At 42.3% G+C, this 23,881-nt stretch overlaps 1 protein-coding gene across 1 annotated transcript in view; it reads right to left on the reverse strand.

Annotated features, from left to right (window-relative positions):
• Positions 1–23,881, reverse strand: part of TMEM132C (transmembrane protein 132C) — a 207,863-nt gene that overhangs the window by 57,620 nt on the left and 126,362 nt on the right. The window contains exon 4 of the mRNA XM_077835356.1: positions 18,392–18,575. Within this exon, the coding sequence (XP_077691482.1) occupies positions 18,392–18,575 (184 nt within the window). The remainder of the gene's footprint in view (positions 1–18,391; positions 18,576–23,881) is intronic.

Raw genomic sequence — 23,881 nt, forward strand, 5'->3', positions numbered from 1 at the left:
CAATGTCCTCACTGGTATGGGTGGAATTCAGGGGAGGTGGACGTGTGCAGTACAAAGTCACTTTGGTAAAGGGGTTTGAAAACCAGGGGGATTAGACAATAGTTGTCGCAGGCAGTCATCGCAGGCAGTCATGTTTACCCCATATTTATGGACACAGTATTCATCTATTTAAATTTCTTTCACTGCAGAGTGGCAAATTGTCTGGCAGCATCCAAGATGAACGTCAGGCAGGAGGTAAATATAGTGAAAGTAAACCTGTGCTGTGAAGAGAGCAATGAAGTTTCAGACTGGAGGAATGGCGTCATGCAAAAGGCACATGACTAAGATGCCGACTGGGGTTCAAGTTCCAGTTCTGCCACAGACTCCTCATGTAGCCTTGGGCAAGTCTCTCAGTCAAAACCTCCTTTGTCCATCCGGCGTCTTTAGACTGTAAGCTCTTTGGAGCAGGGGCTGTTACTAGGGGTGTGTGCAATACCTAGCATAACTGGACCCTTAACTCAGTTGGGGCGTCTAGGTTCTACTAGACTAAGAATAATAAACACTAAAATTTACATAATATAAACACATCCCAAACAGGAACCATCTCAATGAGACTATTCAAAGATGAAGGTAGCACTCAACGGGAGGAAGGGAGATAGAATCTGGCCCACAGTGATTATATTTTCTGGCAGTGGCATAATACCGAGGGTAGACAGTGGCAGATGTGGGGGAGGTGGTAAGGTAACATCTGCATGGCTGGGGGAAAATGAATGATTCCTCCTGCATTTCTAAAAGGTTTTATAGACAATAAGACTTGACTCTCCAGGGCAAACACGTTCACTAAATAATTATTATGAAATAATCAGATATGTCTGACACATACATTATTTCTATGGTCACTCTGGAGATTTGTGGGCTTGTTTTCTTTGGGTAGATTAACATGCTACAGATTATTAATGGGTTATGTTCTCCTTCTAATGGGGGTATCCATCTTCCGTAGGTTTCTTAAACTCTTCAATTTTTTAATAGGTATGGCCACTGAATTGTGCAGGAGCGCTTGGCCTATGTTTGTGGACTTCAGAATCCCATTTGAAACAGAGTGGAAGTGAAATTGCCAGCCTCTCTCAAAATCTCTCAGTTTAATTTAGCCCATTTTCAAATCAGCGGGGAAAAATTTCTAGCTTCTCTTGCCTCATTTTGGCTGAATGTCATTCATTTTTGATAAGCACAAGCAATGAGAAAGACTCAGAATCAAGTTTCTTAGGGGACTGCTAATAAAAACAAAGGAAAGAAAAAAATCATACTCCTGGTTATTTCCTATCTCTGGGCCTGGATTCTCCCTCCCCCCACCCTTTTAAATGGTTTATTGATTTAATGGACTTTATAGGAAATTGAAGAACACAACGCACATGGAGGGCAGAGGCAAGATGATTTCATTAATGAGAGGAGATACTGTGCAGACATCAGAGATATAGTACAGGCAAGGGGATGAGCGAGAGAGAGCGACACTCAGGAAAATTAAATTATTGACCAGACACATGTCTAATAGGCCAGTGGTATTTGAATGTATGACTGATATCCGTAGCATGTGTGTAAAAGAGAGAGACATACTAAGTACATTAAATATATGCAAAATCAAGGGTTCAATTCTTCACTCCTTACTCAAGCAAAAACTTCCTTTGACTTCAGCAGGAGCTTTGCAAGATCAGGCCTGTGATGGTCCTAGTCATTAAACAGTCTTCAAGAGAAGCTAAGTTCCTAAGCCTATCATGCTAGTCAGTGACACTCAGGACTAAAGGATCCAAATCAATTTGTTTACCATTTGCTATGAAATGTGCCTTAACCGCATCAGCCCAATGAGCCGCTGACTCGGGAAGAATTTGTAATGGCCCAATAAGCCTCAAAGTATGTCTGGCAAGCATTTGAAAGATGGGTTAACTGAGGCTAAGGATTTGCCCAAGATCACATAGTGAGAATGGCAGAGGCAGGAACTAAATTCAACAATTCTGTCTCCCAGTCCTATATTCCAACCACTAGACCACCCTTACTTACATCTGTGAATATGAGAGAGAGTCTCACAGTACCTTAATGAGTAGTCAACTGTTTGGGTAAGGTGGGAGTGCTGAGGAGGAATTAGTTAGACTCAGATGAATTCCGTTTATCATCTCCTGCCCCTGACTCCTGGAACTTCATGTATTCTTAAAACATATGGTGCAGGATACTTCACACCAGCTGGCATCTCCAGTATTGGTCACTGCTTTTCAATGCCTGCAATTTGTCCAGGATCCAGTATACAAAGAATAGCATTTTCTGCTGGATCAGCCTAAGATTTAAGCCCACAGAAAATTTCTTGATATTGGCACACACATGCACACTACCCCTACATATAAAGATCTAAAAGTGCATCCAGGGCTTAGATGGATTGGTTTGGTTTCTGTTGTTGACATAATATATTCAGCAGAAGGCCCTCTACCTTCTGTTAGTTCCTCAAGTTGAGAATTCAAAATCACTAAGAGGTTAACTCAAATCTCAAAGTTTTGCTCTGCTTTTGCATTGTTTCCAAACACAAAGGAGAACAGAATTCATCTTAAATGACTTAAGCTGTTTTCTTCTGCTGACTCCACTCTTTCCCTATGGTTTGGTCTGGATAAACCAAAACTTAGTAACAAGAAACCCTGCACCAACACCCCTTTTCTAACTCATTAGTACTCAGCTCCTGCCTCGTCTCAAATCAACTCTATATTTCTCTGGAGCCGGTCTAGAGCAATGGATCCATAACCACTTAGGCCTTTTCACTCCTCACTATGCTGCACAAGGTGGCTGTCCAGGACTCTATGATCATAAGCAGGGAGAGAACTCAGGTCTTTCTGCTAAAAAAATCCCCCAAAGCCCAAACAAAAACAAAACACAAACGGCCCAGCCCCGACTAGCTGAGCTAATAGAGGGTATCTTTCAGATGTACTGATATATCAGGGTTTTTGATCCACACTTGGGGACTGATCCAAAGCCCATAGGCATCTATTCATTGATTTCAGTGGGCCTTTGATCAAGTCTTATATCCCAGGTGGTAGAGTCCCGTTTCCTCTAAGTTTCTGACACTGTTTTAGAAAGAGAAGACCCCAGCCCAGGGGCTGACCTAAACTTTGACATGTTGACCAGGTAAAGCTCTCTCTTAAGCACTCCTCATTTCCGGGGACACTACTCATTTCAGACCCAAAGTTACCTATGTTGATGTCCCTTCTCTTTTACTGCTGAAAATTATTTACGTCAGAAATCATCATGCAACTGTGATTTGAAGGACACACTGAGGAGATGAAGTGCACAGCACACTATAAAGTCCCTTCATTAATAATTTGTGTGTGTCCCTTGTTGTCATACATTGTGTTCCACATTTGCACCTTGGCAGGTTCATTTCCCATAATGAATGTTGGCAGGTTCTTCTCCCATAAAGCATCATGGGAACTCCTCTGGGGGAGGGGAAACTGGGCAACATGAAGTCCCTGGTCATGATGCATTATGGGAGATGTAGTCCAGCTAGGGATCCCAGCCCATAAAGGTGAATGGGGACATGAGGAGCAAACTACAACTTGTATGAGGCACTATACCAAAGATTTCAGGCAAAAATGTCCAGGGAAAATTCTGAAAAGTAAAATTACAAGTTTTTCTTTTTCATCACAATTTTCCACAGAATTTTTTTTGGGGTGGGTGGGGAGGATGGACACCAGCCATACCTCTAATTTTGGCCCAATGAGCTCTGCAACCAAGGTTTCCTCTGGTCACATCCCAGCCCATGGGTCGTGTAGATATGAGCACAATGTGACTCCTCTACATAGGTTCTCTTTTGGCAGCCTCTGCTCATGTCCCCCAGACTGTACAATGGGGCCTCATCCCACTCTTTAACCCCACACCCTCTTTTCCAAGGGCTTTCTGTCAGAGAGGTGGGTTACATGAGGGAAGCTCACTAGGCGTCTACTCCAAAACTTGTACAATCCTTGGTTATTTACAAGAGGCTAGGAAGACAGGAGGCAGTGTAGACAGCAATGCAGACTGTGACAGTCAAGATTCAATCTGTGGCAATTACTGAAAGTGTACTGTACCCATTTTTTCACTAACAGAGAATTTCAAAATGCTTACAAGGGTAATACATTGCACTGTTCTAGAATTTATTATTGTTCCGGGGGGGTAATGAATCTTGCAGAAGGACAATCAACACTGATAGAAAAAAATACAGAATACAAGTCAGATGGCTCGGAATCTGATTAAAATTAATGTGGCTGTTGCTTCCATTTCCATTTCATTTGCTGAAGCCCTCTTTCTCCCCCAGCGTGCTGTTGCTGTGACGGACAATGAGGCTGCTCTTCATGTCCTTTAAGGGTTCAGTCTGATTTTTCTGAAGAGGAGGAAACGTCCATGTGCCCACACGGTGGGTTTCTTTGGCTTGATTCGGATCTCAGTTACACTGGTGTCAACCAAGAAAGTTAGTGGAGTTATACTGGTGTAAGCAAGATCAGAATTAGGCCCTCTCTCCTCTCTCTGAAGCACACTCATACTCTCAGACTCTGATCCTGTCCCCAAAATTCATATTCAGATAAGCATTCCATCAGCGAGGCTACTGACAGGACAAAGGTATGCAGTCTTGGGCCCTTAATTTAAATCTAGCTACAGTACACACAGAATTTCACTGAAATGTCCATCTGTTCACTAACTCAGGAAACCTTTGCCTTTGAGCATTCTAAGATAGTCTCAGTATTTCTTCTGTGTCCGTTGGCCAATATTTTGCTATACTTTCTCCCCAAACCACTCACTATTTCCCAGTTTAAATTAATTTTAATCATCATAACTTTAACATTACAGAACCAATTTTCTTCAAGCCTTGCTTATCTCTTAGATCTCAATGAGATTTAAAAAACAAGCAAAGTTTGATGTTTCTTCCGTCACATGTGGAATCTGTAAATTCATCTGTTATAAGGCCAGAAAGGATCATAGTGATCATCTAGTCTGGTCATCCTTACAACACAGGCCATAGAATTTCACCGAGTAGTTCATGCAACAGAGGGAATTATTCTTCCTTACTCTACATATGTGAAGTATGTCATGCTATCATCACCAATAACTTGTGGTTGAACTAGAGTACATCTTTAGTTGCCAGAGCACAACTAGCCTATATCAGGAGAAAAGGCCCATTGGTACTTACTTAAGTTAAACTATCTTAACTAGTTCATGAAGATGCTTAGGGCCAATCTACCAACTCTTACTCATTTGAGTGATCCCACTGACTTAACTGGGAATACTTACATGAGCATGGACTTGCAGGATCAGGCCCTTAGTTTGTATTCCTGATAGGTCCCCATCAATATCAACTAGCAATCAATGTTTCATGTAGACAAGTTTTCCTAGCAGTGCAAATCCTTCCTTATTCATGTATATAATCCTGTTGACTTCAATAGGTCTGCTAATGTGACTCAGGTCCTCTCGCATGAGCAAGGGGTTGCAGACTCAGGCTGCTAGTATGTGATAACTATAAATATACCGAGGAATGCTGACAGCAATGATCGCCTGGGAAAAACCAGGGGGCCAGATGCAATAAAAATGCTTGCCTCCTTCACAAGTGTTGAAATGCTCCCTTTGCACCGCATCCCAGGCTGTGCACAGACTAAAAAGGAATAAAAAAAATCACATTTCAGAGGATTACATATGCTTATGCAGATTTCAGCCACATGCATACAGAGGGAATTTTTATTGCATCTAGCCTTTTGACTGTATTGCATGGATTGTTTTTCTATTATTACTGCTACAAATATATGGTTGGCAATGGGCAGTCACTGGTTGACTTTGACTGGCTGTTTTTACATCTCCCTTAGACAAGTCAAATCACAGAGCAATGTTCTACAAGAGGGTGCTACTTATACTCTGTCCATCAATATTAAGGTAACAAAAGAGGTCCTTTTACAGCAGAAATCCATGCTTCCCCCCACTCCCACCTCAGCAGTATCAGGGTCTGGCTGGACCAGGAGGTTGTTATGGGAATGTAAAGCTCTTCCTTTCTGGATTATTTATTTGAATCAAGACCAATTTGCCAGTGATCATAAATTGTTATTAGGACATTCTGACTGTCCAATGGCCTCTATGAAATGGATCAGTGGTCTCAGCCCACTTCCTAATGGAGAGGTGCTCACAACGCAAAAATCACTCTTGCATCCTTGGGCCAGTCTTAGTAGAGGAGTGCGACCCAAGGACTTCTTGATGCCAGCTTGCAGAAGCCACGGGGATTCATAAGAGTTGCAGGGATCCCTGGGTCTTGTATTTATATTCTAGCTCACCATGTAAGGTTCATGTAAGGTCTCTATTGAAAGCCTCTGTCACACTGGTCATCATATTCTTTGTGAAATGTAAGTGCAGGCAATATATAAAGAGATATGTATCTAGATTGGAAATTATATTCATTAAGGCAGGTCCCCCAGAGATAGCATGCCTTAAGACAGGTCCTCTCAGATAAGAGGACGGAGATACACAAAGGTCAGGCAGGGAAACAAGTATTTCACAATGGAAGTTGTATTGTATATTGAGTTAAATGTTAATGAAGAGATTGCACGGACTTCAGGAGAAGAAATTAACACGAAGAGGTGAACAGTGCAGGAGGAAACCCTGGTTATAGGAAAATAACAAAGGACCGGTCCAATATATCTAGGGCTGTAGAAAGACACCCTGGCATCCTTCATTTAGGGGCACAGGGTACCAGTGAGCTTGCTTTCATTAAAGAAGGGTCTCAGCCATCCTGGCTGCAAATGTTGCAAGAGAGACCTTGGGTGAGCAAAAACAACGAGGAGTCTGGTGGCACCTTAAAGAATAACAGATTTATTTGGGTATAAGCTTTCATGGGTTAAAAAAACACTTCTTCAGATGCATGGAGTTTAAGAAGAGGGCATCTTGTTACTTGTGTTTAGGCTCTAGATTGAGCGTTATAGTTTTATTTTATATATAACCCTGTTTCCAGTATTTCCGTTTGTCAGCATTTGAATCTCTGTGCTTTGCTAAATAAACTGATTCTTGTTTGCCCTACAAACATATCTAAGCACCGTGTGTTAAGTAGAGCTATGTCCTAGGGTGTAATTGACATGCTGTGGTGTATTCTTCCTTTGGGAACAGAGGATCTGGAAATTCTGTGAGTGTCTACTACATCAGGGGCTGGACACCGTCAGGGAACACTCAGAGTGTATGTCTACACTGCAATAAAACACCCGCAGCTGGCCGTGTCAACTGGCTTGGGCTGCAGGGCTATAAAATTGCAGTGTAGACATCCAGACTTAGGCTGGAGCCCGGACATCTATACTGCAGTTTATCTGTGGGCTAGACTGTTCCTAGCTCCGGCCTACCTTTAGGGGAAGGTGCAAGGTGTAGACTGGGTCAGTAATCACGCCGGGTCCCAGGTGCGTAAAAGAGATCGCCCTTTTTCACTCTGTTCCAAAACGACCCCGCAGAACAGAACATACACTTCTGCAGAGCCCCTCCCCCAGGCTGCCTGTCTGGGAAGCTAACCTATTTATGGGTGCAGTTCCCAGTGCTGCACAAGGGGCTGTCCCCCAGATGGATGCCAGGTACAACCGTTATACTTGCTTATGGCAATCAAAGGCCTGATTGGATGTGGCAGGTAACAATGCCAAGATAACGATGCAGCACTACCTACAGGCAGTGGTGCTGTCTGCACAGATCCTTACACTACTGCGGGCACCTCGATCTCCAGAAGCAAAGACCAGCACCAAGCTCCGTAGGGGGCAGACCAAGGGCAGGGCGATTGCTCCTCATGCCTTTGTCTTTAGCACCAGCTGCCCAGGGGAGCGCACACTACACCCTTGCCAAGGGCTGCGTGGGGGGGGGGGAGGGGGGAAGAAGAGACAGAAGCCCAGCACCCCCTGGAGCTCTCCCTCTGGCAGTGCAGGTCTGTGCTGACCTAGTATTTCCGCCCCGTCCCACATCCCCAAGTGGAACTGCTGCGTTTGAAGTAAATATTCCCAGCGACAGGCCTGACAAAGATCCTTGGCGATGATCATGTGTCTGGATAACGAATTGTGAACGGAAGGCTAGGCAAGGCAAACACAAAAGTCTAACAAACTGAAGGTGAAAAGTTGTGATTTTTAAATCCTTGGGGTAGCTCATTATATCACTAAAGCTCATAAAAGTCGAGGAGAATTTATTTTCCCACGGTCACTCATTACTTTCCGTTACAATAATGTGTCTCCTTGTTATCTAGTTAGTTTTGCTGCCTGTACAGAAGCACCTCAGGCCCTCCTTAATTATATCCCAGTATAAACAATGTGCTGCTCTGGTAGGTGGATCTCACCTAATGGTTAATGACCGTGGGAACTATTCCCCGGAAACATTAACCCTTTCTTTATAGATCAAAACCATCATTAAAAATTGGCCAATTAAAAGACTTTGCTCCAGTTTTTCAGCATGAATCAGAGTTAAACCTAGTTACTGCTGCCAAACACACCAACCACCTAAGCCAGCAAAGCACCTGCTGCATTTCCAAACATACCTTATCATTGTTCATCAGAGTGTCTATTTAAAGTGACAGCACCTGAATATGGAGGCGAGTCCTAGGGTAAACTGCAAACGTTCACCTCATGCAACAAACATGCTAGGTAAAGTGAGTCAGTTGGTAATCAATTAACTGGAGCTAAACGAGGATCACGAAGTCTAGTCTAGACAAACACTACACGTCCTGTGACTTTATTTCTTTAGGGAAGAGGTGTAATCTAGCGGGTAGAGCAGCAGACATGTAGTCCGTGTTGCAGAGTTCTGTTTCCAATTCTGCCAGCGTCTGACTGTGAGACCTTTCACAAGTCACTTAAGTGCTCCGTGCTTCAGTTTCCCCAGCTGTAAAATAAGCACAACAGCACAGGAATGTTATGAGACTTATTTAGTGAGCGCTGTTTACACAGTGCTTTGAGATACTTGGGTGAAAGGTGCTATAGAGGTGCAATGTATTCAATAAACACCAATGCCAAAGCCATGGGTGGCCTTTGGGGTCCGCTGTCTGTCATAATGCCACAAGACCCTTTGGAAAATCTTGGTTCCGCGTCTGCAGCAGTCTCATGGGGAAGCTTAAGGGTTGAGCTTTACCTCAGGGATTCTGAATTCCCCAGCAGGTATGGTAGCCTTATAGTTTAGTAATGTCTTTGCCTCTGAATTCCAGTTCTGGGTCAGCTGCAAACTTCAGCAGAAGATCAGCCATTGAAATTGGTCCCTCGCTCCTGCTGAGAAATGCTCCTCCGCTCTCCTCCATCCAATCTGGCAGAGGAGGCAGTCACTGTGGATACATGTGGCGAATATGGTACTTGGCAGCTACGGCATCAAAATACATGGCTCTGGAATGTCCGTTTTGAGCAATATCATATGGGTCCAGAGTAGACTTTTGAGCTGGTTTATTATGGAGGCTCTCCACGGTCTTTGCTCATGCATGTGTGGCAGCTTCGAAGTTGTCCATCAGGCTGTGTTAACTGGTCAGGCTTTTTAATCAACTAATCAATTATAAATCATGGCTTAAAAAATTCTTTTTTTGCAGGGGGGCGGAGAGGTTGTTGTGTTTCTAGGCCACTGCTTAGAGGGAGCCCCAAATTCTTGACTCTCATGGGATGTCAGTTGAGAGTGAGATCAAGATAACCTAAAAGTGGCAAGGAAAAAAACAGATCTCCAAATAACAGGAATGTTGAACTTGCTAAAACACCACATCATATTTCATGCCAGTCTGACACTGTAGATTTGACCTCTCTGGGGCAGGGACGGTCTTTTTTGTTATTTGTCTGTACAGTGCCTAGCACAGTGGAGCCCTGATCCTTGACTGGCATTCCTAGGCACTATAGTAATACAAACAATAAATAATAAAGTCACTGAAAATCTCAATGGACACTTTAGCTGCTTCACCATTTGTTACTGGAGCTCCCACTAGTCAAGGCAGAGAAGCACATATCCTAAGTCTCTCATCAATCCCTCTCTAATACAACAGAAAAATTGGTAAGGAAAACCAAGAGTTCTCTAAATAGCATACTTTACACATAGAATACTTTACACATCTGGAAGCCTGCTGACCGCATCTCTGCTTGCCTCTTAGAAAATCCCAAAGTAATCCATTCAACAGAGGCTGTCAGGAGATGGGGTGGCCAAAAAAAGGAAAATCATATATATTGTTGTGCTGCATGGAAAATGGCATGCAACCTGATCCAACGGAAAAATGAACCCCAACCATCTGGGATAGCTTTATTGATCCATCCTTATTCCCCGCAAAAGGAAGAACTGAATATGATTGTACTAAAGAGAAAGAAAACACAGGCTAGAGGCAAAAGTTCAATGACTGGCTATAACAGCTAGGATACATTAACAAAGAGCCAGTCAAACTGAGCCATTTTGAAATCTTTTCACTTTTGTCTGTGGCTTCTGATCAATTTGGGATCAATGCACACATCTTATCCTTTTGTTGCTTTTGTTTTCTGTAGGGTAGGTAACAAAGGACCCTACTTGGAACAAATGGAACAAATCAACAGTGACTGACAATGGACAGCATCTTTAATTGAAACAGCTTTCAATGCTGTATTTGACATGGACAATTCACAAGCAGATCATTTGGGTCAGAATCTGATCTCAGTTACTCTGGTATAAAATTAGAGCAATGCTACTGTCTTTAGTGGAAATTGTGTCAGTGTAAATCTAGAGCGTAAGCAAGCAAATTCTGGCCTCACTTAGACCAATGCAATGCCACCGTTTTAAATGGGGTTGCAGGTGCGTAAGTGATGTGGGTCTTAACCTCAATTTAGTCCCTCTCTGTAGGCACAATCACATGATAGGTTTAAGAGTCTGTTACTGCTCTCTCCTAAAATACTTACTTTTGTAGTTTAACTGGTAAAAAGCTCAGGAGTTTTTAACTACTGGAGGTCCCAAGTTCAACCCACACCGCCAGCCCAAAGGTGGGATGGGTAGGTTACAGGATTTGGCCCTTCACATTTAATTTACCCAGTTCCAGTTACAACGTAACTTCACTTTAAAAATATATATCCTGTTACAAAATAGCCAAGATAAATTTTTTACATCAAATATATTTCCTTCAAATCGAAATGTATGTTTTGCATCATTCGTCATTCCACTCAACTGGGAAAATATTTGTTCAGTTGAGGAAAAGTTCAACATGGCACATATTTGTTGGTTCATTTGTCTGCAGTAAATTAGAAAATGAATTTGTTTAGATATCTTCAGATATCCCGAAGAACTCCTGAACTGTGTGGCTCCTCATATCACCTGGACTCTTCTTCATTCATTTCTTTGTGGCTAATGGGAAGGAGACGTCCTTCTGCATCTGTTACCTTGGCTTGGAGATCTATGAAAGGAGGGAGGACCTCACAGTATGAAGTCATAGGTTTGTGTGGCTCCTTTGTGATGAGACTGTTATCCACTAGAGACCAACCTGGGGATGAATTCATTTAATTTGTGGGCTACAGATTCCTGCTGACCTGTGCTTTCTGATGAAAAAAGTTAAACATGCATGAAAATTGCAAAGCATGTTTTTAGATTGGGCAAAGGTTTGCAGCCCTGGATTCTGAATGTATGGCCACCACTCTCATGAGAGAGCCTTCAATATAGAATCATAGAAATGTAGGGCTGGGAAGACAGAGAGAGCTCATCTAGTCCACCTCCTGTGCTGAGGCAGGGCTAAGTAAACCCAGACCATCCCTGACAGGTGCTTGTCCAACCTGCTCTTAAAAACCTCCAGTGATGGGAATACCACAACCTCCTATATACTCAATTACAAAGGCAAATGCAGGTATGCATGAACAGCATATCTCCCAATGAAACAAAGTAGGATCATGGAACACACAGTATGTGTGGAGCTATACTGAGTAATGCTAAGCAAAAAAGAACCTCAGCTATGCATTACTGCTACCCAGAGGCTGGTTTTCCGTGACACAAAAGCATAATCCCTTGAGCTGGAGTTAACCAGTGGCTCACAGGATGCAGCAAAAATAAATCAAAATAGAAAAATATAATAATTCTCTGCATGTGCATAGCACATCCCATCCCAGGTTACAAACACACATGGACCCACTGCAAGTTTGGCATCATCCCCATTTTACAGATGGAAATATGTAAAGGACAAGGAAGTTACATGACTGCCCAAGATGACACAAGGAGCCTGGAGCAGAGCCAGCATAGAACCCAGTGCTTCTGACATCCAGCTGGTGCCTTCGCCACTTTGAATAGCTGGATTTTATGCAGGTGAAGTATAGAGAAGGATTTCATCTCCCTGACTCAAAGTCAGGGTGCTCCATTGCCACTATTCTATTTTTGGGCTGCTTTGCTAGCTGCAGCCCTTCTGTGCCACTTGCATGGGGTTCAGAAAGTCTTGCACTGGCCTTTCTGTGAATTCAAGGTGAATTTTCTACAGGAACTGGTGAACTATCCTACAGGAAATAGGTCTGCTACAATGCTGATGTTACTTTATTGGTTTGGGTATCAAATGAGCAGTCAACAAGTTCTGCTGATGGACCTGTCCCACAGTGAATTCTTAGTAGGAGAAATGCTTCTTAAATACAACAGTTTATCAGTTGGAGTTGTCCCATGAACAAAAGTCTCTTGTACAAGTTTCTATCTCTTGGCCTGGTGTTGAACTGCACATAAGTGTTGAGGCTTCATAATGAAATGGGATTGTGTGTTTGTGTGTGTACGTGTATGCATGTGCCACAAAAGTGAATGAGTTGGAGGTTTTTTGTTTATCTCATTAGTTGGCAAAAATCAACACAGCTGGCTTCATTTGCTCATGATAGGGTAGAAATTTGAGGAGGCTGTGGAAAGTAAGCTGTGCAACTCAGGTGATGGCTACGCTTGCAGCTGTAGAGAGCTTTGGGTTAAACCAGCCTTTGGAGAGCGCACTAGGGAAAGTGCTGCAGTCTGTCCACACTGACCGCTTCAAGCACACTGGCGTGGCCACATTTGCAGCAGCATTGGGAGTGGTGCATTATGGGCAGTTATCCCAGCGTTCAAGTGACTGCAAAGTGCTTTTCCGATGCCCCCTGGCTCTCACTCACTCACTGCAAAGGGTAAATGTTTGTCCGATCAGATAAGCAGATAAGCAGCCGATGTCTGAAACGGAGCTTTGAAATGGCCCTACCGCGATTTCCCAACAAAGGGAAGAGTGACCACTTGGCTTAAGAGGATTATAGGACGTTTCCGGAGGTCAGTCACAGTGCAGTAACTTAACTCCTCGTTCACACTGACCCTGGGGCGTCTCAGCCAATACACAACAGCCGTTATCCCTCTCGCTGAGGTGGAGAACCAGGAGCGCTCCAGCCAGGGAGTCAGAGCGCTCTACGTGCCTTGCCAGTGTGGACGGGGAGTGAGGTAGAGCGCTCTGGGCGGCTTTATTGTGGTATAAAGTGCAAGTGTAGCCAAGCCCTTAGTACACCTTAATTGGCAAGCTCTAAGGTTAGTTGTGATTAATTGAAGAGGTTTTCAAAAGCAGCTTAGCAGACAATTAATCAAGCTCCTGTGAAGACACTTTTCTAATTGATCCAGGAACAAGTAACAACAAATCAGAACTGCTTTAAACAGAACACAACTGTTCTCAGACAACAGTTCTATAGCAGAGAGTTAAATCTTTGCAAGATTGTTCTTTTCTGTAAATTGTGCTGCATATTCTGTATTTTGATAGGGGAAATCTTTTTCTCTTCTCTCTCTCTCTCCTTCATGCATCCTATTCTCTAATGAATTTTATAAGGCTTTCGCTACCCTCCCTGCCCATGAAGGAAACCTATCCCCACTGTTTCTTATCTTACACTTTGTGAGAGGCACATACACCCTCGTCAACATCAGATGTCCCAGAATGAAAAATGAACGTGCACTGATACTGAAACAAAATGACGAGTTATTTTCCAAGTGGCAAATTTGAGCTTTTGGTAGTGCAAAGGCCGATTCCGGCTGCCCTTTGATACAATGCCCCCCCGTGGTAATTTTAGTATACATTCTTGATGAGTGAGGGTAAAAAACCATGAAAAAAAAGACAGTTGGTTGGAAGGTGGTAGGTACTTTCTGTGGAAAAAAATAATTTATTTCTAATTTTTTAATACAGATTTTTGTTTTTCTAGATTTAAAAAAACAAAAAAAACATTTGTTTTTTGAAAATCAAAAGCCAAACTTTTTCGATTTTCAAACCTCAACATTCTTTCTGCCTTTGAGTTTTTTATTGAAAGCCTTAAGAGCTGCAACAGAAATGTAACCAAAAATGTCCACTTTTCATCAACTTTTTTTTTCTTTTTTTTAGAAAAATTCTACCAGACCTTTAAAAAACAGCAGTAAGTGACCCATTTTTCTCTCCGTTATACCAGTGCTCATCTGGAGAAATCCCAATAAAATCAATGGGGATACCTGTGGAACTGAAAGCAGAATTTCAGCGAGGGAGAGCTGTATCAAAAATGAGGACACTGAGCGCTCAGAGTCACTTGTCAACTGGGTGATCTGGGCAAGTCACTTCACCTCCCTGTGCTTCCATTTCCCCATCTGTACAATGGGGAGAGTGGTACTGACCTCCTTTGTAAAGCACTTTAAGATCAAGTGCTATAGAAGAGCTGGGTCGTATTGTTTCCTGTTAGCAATGGGTCATTCTGGATTGCCCTCTGCTCTCCCAAGGTATGGAAAGAAATTTGGGGAATGAGGTCTCCAGAGCTTCTGGCCTGTCTGCAGTTTGTTAGGAATGACTCTTACCCCTCCCGCACCCTATGCCTCATCCTAAATGGAATAACCACACGGTGAATTATGGTGGTGGCTCGAGGGAAACTCAGGCTCGCTAATTTTCTCTCTGAAAAACAGACGGATAAAATGGCCTTAAAAGCTGACCAGAGCTATTAACTTCCCAACTCTGGAACATACATCATAGAAAACTGGACAGCTCATTTCTTTGCTACTTTATAGAAAGAACTAGGAACACTGGGACAGGTTTGTTTCACGGATGTCCAGCCTGACAGTTTCGTTTGTTTCTTTTGTTCATTAGCACCACCAGCTTCTTAGTGCTCCTATTTATTTGTCCGTGTTACCTCGTTAGCTAACCAGGCCCAGGGTAGCGAGGTGCTGTTACAAGTTTCCCTGTTGGTTCCTGGTGGAAGTTAAATTGATTATTTAGTTGCTGTGTCCTACCACCTGCTCCACTGAACCCTGACCTACACGGCTATGCGGGTATTGTAGGTTCAGTTCTTTCTGACAATGTCAATTCTTTAATCTCTTCGGTTCCATTATACCAGAACTGCAATTGCTCTAATCCCTAAAAAAAAAACAACCCACAATTCGTCTTTTTCCCCACTTCTCTCCTATTTTTAAGATAATTAGAAAGAGGGTAATAAGAATGTGTGATCTTGCCAGCTTCATAAGTTTTAGTCTAGCATTTGAACAGCTCATATGAGAGACGCTGCACTTTCGTGATCCTGGGGTTATATTTATCCCAACAAAAGATTTGTCGTTTCCTGCTTCCTGATATTTATTTTTCCTTCCTCCTTTTTTGCATCTGGTGTTTTTTATGTTGTTGTCCATTATCTTATGCCAACATAATCTGCTGGCTGCCCCAGAGAGCTGGAACACAAGTTTTACCCAGCTAATGGATGGGACTGTCCTCATATTAAGTTTCTCTCTAGATATACATCTATAGATATACGTTTAACATCTCTTCTTAATCCATGTATATATTTTATATTATTTTACTCTACCTCATAATCACCTTTAAAAAGAACTAACTGTTTGTATTATCTTTATTATTTGAATTATGGTTGTGCCTAGAGGCCTCAAATGAGATTGTGCTAGGCACTGTAGAAACACATAATAAGATACAGTCCCAGCCCTTATAATCTAAATAGACAAGACAGACAAAGGGTGGGAGGGGAAACCAAGGTACAGACTTTCCCAGCTCACACAGCAGGCCAGTTGCAGAGTCAGGACCAGAACCCAGATGTCCTGAGTCCCAGACTGGTGTCCTAACCACTGGCCCACACTGCCTCTGTGTTTGTAACTGCAAAGATTCCTCCTTAAAGTTCCTTCCTCCAACAACATAATTCTGAAACAAGCAGTTTTGCTATCTGGGCACAATTCATGTTGAAATCAATCTGGTCTGTTTATTTCTACTATTTTCCCGCCAAATTATTGAAGAAAAATACTTGCCATAAAACACCAGGACCTACCTTTTATGTGGGAGATGCTTTACAGTTTGTAGCTGAGAGAGAGACTGTGAAGTACAACTTCTCAGCAGACACAGCATCACGCTCTCTCTACCTCTGAACAAGAGAATTGCCAGCTAATCAGCTCAGCTGGAAATTAACGTTTAAATGAAGAAAGTGTCCTGGCTGGAGCTGCAGTGTTAGCTAACAGAAAACTGAAAATTCCCCTTATCTCCTAATATCCCGCCAGCAAAGCCAATTTTGCATTGGCATCTCATCCAGCTAGATTCTGTTAGCACAATGTGTTATGGCTGCTGCCAAGTGTTATCACAAGGTACAGTAGAGAAATAGACACACACAAGGAAGCTTTGCAAAGTGAAGGGTTTTAAGGTATAATTTTGTCCTTTAAATCCCTTGCAAAAACCATAATGCTTGATGGTACTACCACTGGTACATCCAGGGCCTCATCCCATATTCGTTGTGCACCCCATGTTTCGCTAAATTGCGACTTAGGCTGCTAGAGAAACCAACATAAAAGGATGCATTTTAATCTCTCAGACATGTGCACGTCCATCTGCATCTTGCCTACAAGTGCAAAGGCATTAGTGACTATTTTAATATGTATAAAAATAGATCAGGCATGAAATACAAAGAAGGAGCCAATGAATTCTTAAAGAAAATAGAAGGGGGGAGGGTAAATTCTGCCAGAAGATAGACACAGGTAGCTTCATTGGAAGTCATTGAATGAATCTCCCTAAGGCCAGAATCTGACCCGAAGAAGCTGTCTGAAGTATGTTGTTAAGTCTTTATAGGACTGAGGACATAATATTTATTGCCATATTTAGCTCTACAGGTAATCAAAGGCAACATTTCTCTCTCAGACCAGTTCTGAAGCACACAGCTCTCTACTGACTTCAATTAACTTTGGAGCAGAATCTATGTAAGTAAATCTCCAAAGAATATCGGCAGGAGTTTCACTGACATAGCATATAAGTTGAGGACTACCATACTGATTGCAAAAAATAATTCTTCCCCAGTTATCTAGCGCATGACAATATTATCAGACAAAAGGAAAAACCATGTAAAAATTTAATAAATAAAAGAGGGCCAGAATTTCACCAACAAAAACCATCAACCGAAAGTATCTTTCAGTATTAAAGTCTGCACTGGTCCTTTAATTTTGGTAAACATCTTGTTTTCACCTAAATATCATTGGGGCTGCTCCTGCTCAAGGAGTTTACACACACATTGACTTCAGTGGGAGCAGGACTTTTTTTTTTTTAAATAAATTAACATGAGGAAAAAATTCCCCAGAAAAGGCAGGATACTCAAGCAGAATTTGTTCAGAATAGACTCTTTTCCAGTGACTTTCCAAACAGCCCAAGGGACTTTTCTTTCTTTTAAAGATACTTTCTGTTCTCTCCCTAAAACTGAAGTGCTTTACACTGCTAGGAAACAGCCAGCTAATTAGTAGGGGCTTCATCCTCCTGAATACTGAGCACTTTGAACTCCCATTTGTTAACAGGAGTTGCAGGTGGTAAGTGCCCCCAAGAGCTGTCAGCATCCCTAGCCTCTGTTTGCCAGAAGCTGGGAATGCGCAACAGGGGATGGACCACTTGATGATTACCTGTTCTGTTCATTCCCTCTGGGGCACCTGGCACTGGCCACTGTTGGAAGACAGGACACTGGAGTAGATGGACCTTTGGTCTGACCCAGTATGGCCGTTCTTATGATCAAACCCTATAGCACTTAATGGAAAAATTAAAAAGCAACCAGGAAGTATATTTTGCCCTCTGTTACCAACTGGTAGCCTAAAGAGAACTGTAAATGAATGGTTTAAAACAGGGGAACTCAAGCTTTAAAGAGAAAGGGCCAGATTTTTTTATTTTAAAGGGGCAGCAACTTTTGTGTGTGCGCGAGGGCAGTTGGTCTAAATTGCATGATTTTCACCCACAATGAAATGCGTGTGTGATTCTGGCGAGTGCTTACTGCTCCTATACAAAAAAGGATATCCAACTGATACCAACAGAGATTCCATCACGTAGGGAGATTATTATTACGCCAAGGTGGAGTAGTGCCATACTGATCTCGGAAAAGAATTCTTCCTGGATTATCTAGTGGGCAGAGACCACCTCTTTGCCAATCAGTCTCAAAGGCTGCTTCGTACCTTCGCAGAATGACAGTCATTTAAAGATGGGACAGAGCACCATGCTTTCCAGAGAATCTCTTACCATTGCTAGTGGAACTATTCCTACCAGGTCCTTCTGGCAGATGAAGATTTCAGAGAGGGCTATGTCCGTTGTCCCCTTCCGAGGGTATTCCACCTGCCACGTGATTGGCTGCGTTCCGGAAAGACTGCTGAAACTGGCTATTTCGAAGTTCATCTGCACAACTTCACTGAATAAACTGTTACTCCTGGAAAGATGAAAAGAGGGAAAGGGAAGAGATATTACAGTGATTGAGGAGGGCAAATGAATCATATTAGCTACCGGAAAATGTAGTTATTTATACGCAAATATACAACAAACTTTTCGCAATACAAACAAGAATGATTCAAAATGTGCTTCCCACCAAGGTTAAGAACAGTGAGGTAGAGTTCCTTACTTTACCTTGATCCAGGATGAGATGTATGATATAAGCAAAGATATTTACTCAACTGAATATTTTTATAATTTTGCAAATGTGAATTGATCCTAACAGTGAGTCCGATTCTCTTCTTTTGTACATTAGTATAGCCAGGAGTATCAACAATGAAGTAGATGAAAATATACCAGTCTAAAACTGGTGCAGGTGAGAACAGAACCAAGCCCAATGGTATCATTGTGAATCATTATAACTATATGAACTGTTCACAATTAAACTGAATTTAAAGTCCTTAAATGAGAGTTGGAGTCAACGTAACACAAGAAAAGAACCTTCCTATTTAACCATATTAGGTCAAGAGGTTATTTAAGCCTTAGACGTATCCTTAGAATCATATAATATCAGGGTTGGAAGGGACCTCAGGAGGTCATCTAGTCCAACCCCCTGCTCAAAGCAGGACCAATCCCCAATTAAATCATCCCAGCCAGGGCTTTGTCAAGCCTGACCTTAAAAACTTCTAAGGAAGGAGATTCTACCACCTCCCTAGGTAACGCACTCCAGTGTTTCACCACCCTCCTAGTGAAAAAGTTTTTCCTAATATCCAACCTAAACCTCCCCCACTGTAACTTGAGACCTTTACTCCTTGTCCTGTCCTCTTCTACCACTGAGAATAGTCTAGAACCATCCTCTCTGGAACCACCTCTCAGGTAGTTGAAAGCAGCTATCAAATCCCCCCTCATTCTTCTCTTCTGCAGAATAAACAATCCCAGTTCCCTCAGCCTCTCCTCATAAGTCATGTGTTCCAGACCCCTAATCATTTTTGTTGCTCTTCGCTGGACTCTCTCCAATTTATCCACATTCTTCTTGTAGTGTGGGGCCCAAAACTGGACACAGTACTCCAGATGAGGCCTCACCAATGTCGAATAGAGGGGGACGATCACGTCCCTCGATCTGCTCGCTATGCCCCTACTTATACATCCCAAAATGCCATTGGCCTTCTTGGCAACAAGGGCACACTGCTGACTCATATCCAGCTTCTCGTCCACTGTCACCCATAGGTCCTTTTCCGCAGAACTGCTGCCTAGCCATTCGGTCCCTAGTCTGTAGCTGTGCATTAGGTTCTTCCATCCTAAGTGCAGGACCCTGCACTTATCCTTATTGAACCTCATCAGATTTCTTTTGGCCCAATCCTCCAATTTGTCTAGGTCCCTCTGTATCCTATCCCTGCCCTCCAACGTATCTACCACTCCTCCCAGTTTAGTATCATCCTTCAGAGAATGGAAATAAAGCCTAAGTAAAGCCAATAGAAAGGAGCATAAACAATGGCAGATTAAATGTAATGTGACAATCTGGAGGGCTAAGGAGATTTAAAGAGCAAATATAGTCAAAGACATAAAAAAATCTCCAAGAAATTATTAAAAACATCCGTGGAAAAAGAATGCAGGAAATGAATCTGCTAGATTACCAAGGAGTTAAGGGATCAGTTGAGGTGGCTAGGACATTGCAGAGAAGTGAAATTATTCCATTCCATCCATAACTATACACTAACTTATATGGGGCTTGCATATAGTGTTCCTGTGATGTTTCACAGTACTTTGCTTCAAATTACCCCTATTCCCTCTAACAAAGGGCAAGCACCTGTACGTCAAGTGCGACTCAATCCGACTCTCGTCAGATACTTGTATGACTTCACCAAGATGTTAGCTTCAATCTTCCCTACTTTTTTGTGTGTGTACCACAGGCAAAGGTCCACTTCTGAGGCTCAGCAACAGTCCATGAAGAACTGATCAGGAGTCCAGCTTTAAGACTTCCCTAATTACCATCTTTCCTTCTAAACTGTTCAGCAAGCAACCACCAAGCTTGTATGATTATTTTAAAAGTAAAACCTTTCCCATCCCAATTATTGTTTCAATGGTGAATTTTCCTTTGTAAGAACTTAGTCAGGAAACTCTTTACACTAGCTAATGTTTTAAATACCTTTACTTAGTATAAAGGCTTCCTCTCTTGAAAGAGAGAAACTCACACTCTTGTATGACTTGGGTATACTTTCTTTCGTGCATTTAAACAGTGATTTTGTGGGATAATGTGATAGATGTACAGGCGTAGCAATTCATAACTCAAGGTCAGCTCATTCCCATTTAAAGAGTTCCTACTAAATAAATCTTATTGCTTATAAGAATAAGGCTGGTTTATGCACTTGTGGAACATCCCAAAAGGAATACATTTTGGATTGAACTTGTAATTTATTTGAAGGCATGATTATATGCAAAGACACCTGGATCGTCTGAGCTACTGAGTTCACTTAGCTGTTAAAGACGCCATTATGCCTTAGATTAATGGTACCTGGAAGGTATCATTCTCACCATTTCTAGGTCTGATGCTTAGAAACTGACAAAGCTTTATATATGATTGACAATCCCAGAGTTTTCAGGTATGTTAAACAGAGAACAAATTCTAGCACAACTTCAGAACTGCTCTGAGTCACAATAGTGACAGGAGAGCTGCCCTGATCAAGAAGGCTGAAGACCTCTCTAAATAGTCTGTGAGCAGATGTAAATACCACAACAAAAAAAGGTCCAGCCAGCCCAATGGTATAATCGGGGACTTCTGGACAGGAGTGATCTAGAATCTAAGGTACTTAAATAGTCTCCATTCTGTAGTATCTGAGCACCTCACAATCTTTCATGTATTCATGCTCACATGGGAAGTGCTATTATCCCAATGTCACAGATGGGAAACTGAGGCACAGCGATGCTGACTGACTTGCCCAAGGTCATATTGGAAGTCTGTGGCAGAGCAAGGAACTGAACCTAAACTTTTCCAAGTTGCTAACCACTGGGCCATCTTGTCCAGTGCAACTGGAAAGGGGCGACTCACATGTTTCCAATGAAAATTACAGCACTTACATCTAGTCTTAAATGGCCTCTAGATAATGAGCCTTAAAATCCAATACTATTCTGTTTATTAGAGATATTCTAGGTAATGTGGAGAGATTTCTAAGATACATCACTTACGGCTGAGATTTGCAAAAACACCCCTGAGATTTGAACACCGCTTCTTTTTAAGGAGCTTTGAAAGTCTCAGACTATCATTTCTCTAGCCCTTGGAGTCACACACAGCTGCCTGGCTTCAGTGGTGGTGGGATATAAAAACACAGCATTTTTAGCAGCACTCTAAAACATTGCTAAAATATCTTTTTCTGTAAAATGTGTGGCATACAGTATCCTGGAATACATGTGGTACAGTAGAAAGGTTTTATTGGCACTTGCTCGGGATGATCTGCGTAATTCACTTATAGCTCCTCCACGGGTGAGCAATGGACTCATCTCAAACTCACGCCAATAAAACCTTCATACTGCATCATCTTGGTTTCTATTTTCTCTTTCGTATAGGAGAGACAGAAAGGATCAACAGCTGGGAAAGCGGCCACTTGAAAAAAATATGCCTTCCGAGATGCATAATGGCTGGAAAAAAAAAAGGAAAACCTTCTCGTGAAACATGTTTAATGTTCAGAGCTTGCTTGCTGACTGAAATGGCAATTCCTTAATGTCTAGCATTTAGAACTGCTTAGCAGCCAGAACAGTAAGTAATTATAAAACTTTTCTAATGTACACAGCATGGAGTGATTGCAAATGCAGCTTGTGGCAGGAGGAGCTTCTAAAGAAGTGCTCAGGGGTTGGAGTAGGAGTCTGATTTGGTTGGAGTGAGAGCTTCCCTGGACCAGTTGACTCCATGCATTCATTCAGAGCTGTAAATAGATCAGTCATTCAGGGCTTGACTGTAACTTGGACAAGACAGTAAGAAGTCTCTTTGCAGCACTAGGCAGGCTACCCGAACCTTGGTCTGGGAGCACAGGAGCAAACACCGAGTTATATTCTCTCTCTGAAGCAGATGGGTAATGTTTAGGCAGAGTGGGAGGAGAAGCGAATGGGTGGAGACACAGTGCCGTAACTATTGCTCACTGGCCAGAGCAGCTGATCCATCTTGATGGTGGTGGGGTTAATAATTTACTACTGGTTTAGTCTTGGTGCTCAGCTCCTATCCCCTGACAGCCAGGAGGAACTGTACCTCAGAGGTGATATGTGCCACTGAGAAACAAGATTTTAGGAGCTGGAGAACTGATTTGTTTATATAAGAATAATTAAAAACATATAGAAGGTGAAGAGAAGGAAAAGACTCAGGAGAAACGCTGCCATACAATTCAGCAGGTCATATTCATTATGGACCAAAAGCTGATTTTTGAATCTCTGGTGAAGTGAATTCAATTAGCAAGTGATGCAGGATAACCAGGATTCTTGGGTTTGAAATATTCTTTAGGCATCTCATTGACCATTCATTGGGAACCATATATTAATCAACCAAACCCCTACTGCTTTGAGAAGTATTCCCCCCTTAGCTGGAGTCTATCTAGTGTAGATAAATAATACTGTTCAAATCAGTAGCTGTTTAGTTCTGATGGGCAGAAGCTATCCCTCTGCAGACCAAAGAGTTGAAAGCAACATGCTGTGTAAACCTGACCCAGAGACAACCCAGTTGCTGGCAGGGGTGGGTCCATGTTCTGAATGACACCATTGGAGCGAGGAGTTCATAGCAGATTCAGCTTCACTGGAAAGGTCAAGCGATAGATAAAACATGAAGTGTGTCCTGGTTTAACAGCCTGCTCTGGCCAAGCATGGCCAGGATTCAGCTGAAGACAGCAGCACTTGAGGCCAGCAGAATGCTGGAGAGGCTGTCACAGAGCAGTGGGCCGGATAAGTCAGATAATAAGTAAGTAGGGCAAGAGAGGCAACACATTTGTCTGTCAGGGTAGAGAACACAGCTGACGAAAGATCCATAAACAAACTGAAATCTTTGTTGAATGCCTGTCTACAAGCATGAACTGGCAGTCCCTGATGAGCGATTTTCAAAATGTTGAGTTATTGCTTTGAGTAACGCAGGAATTTTGACTCTTAAATGAAGTGATTCTAAGAACTGCTACCTGCTAAATCAATAGTTCCGATTTACTGCAGTGACCCTCAAAGATAAATTTAAAGAACCGTGGACTAAAAAAATATATATATCCCTCTTTAGCTCAAATATATTTTTACTGAAATCCCAGAAGAACCAAATGATTTTTTGAACTACTGAAAACCTCATTT

Source organism: Eretmochelys imbricata, chromosome 15, assembly GCF_965152235.1.
Source record: "Eretmochelys imbricata isolate rEreImb1 chromosome 15, rEreImb1.hap1, whole genome shotgun sequence".
NCBI classification, from domain to species: Eukaryota; Metazoa; Chordata; order Testudines; family Cheloniidae; genus Eretmochelys; species Eretmochelys imbricata.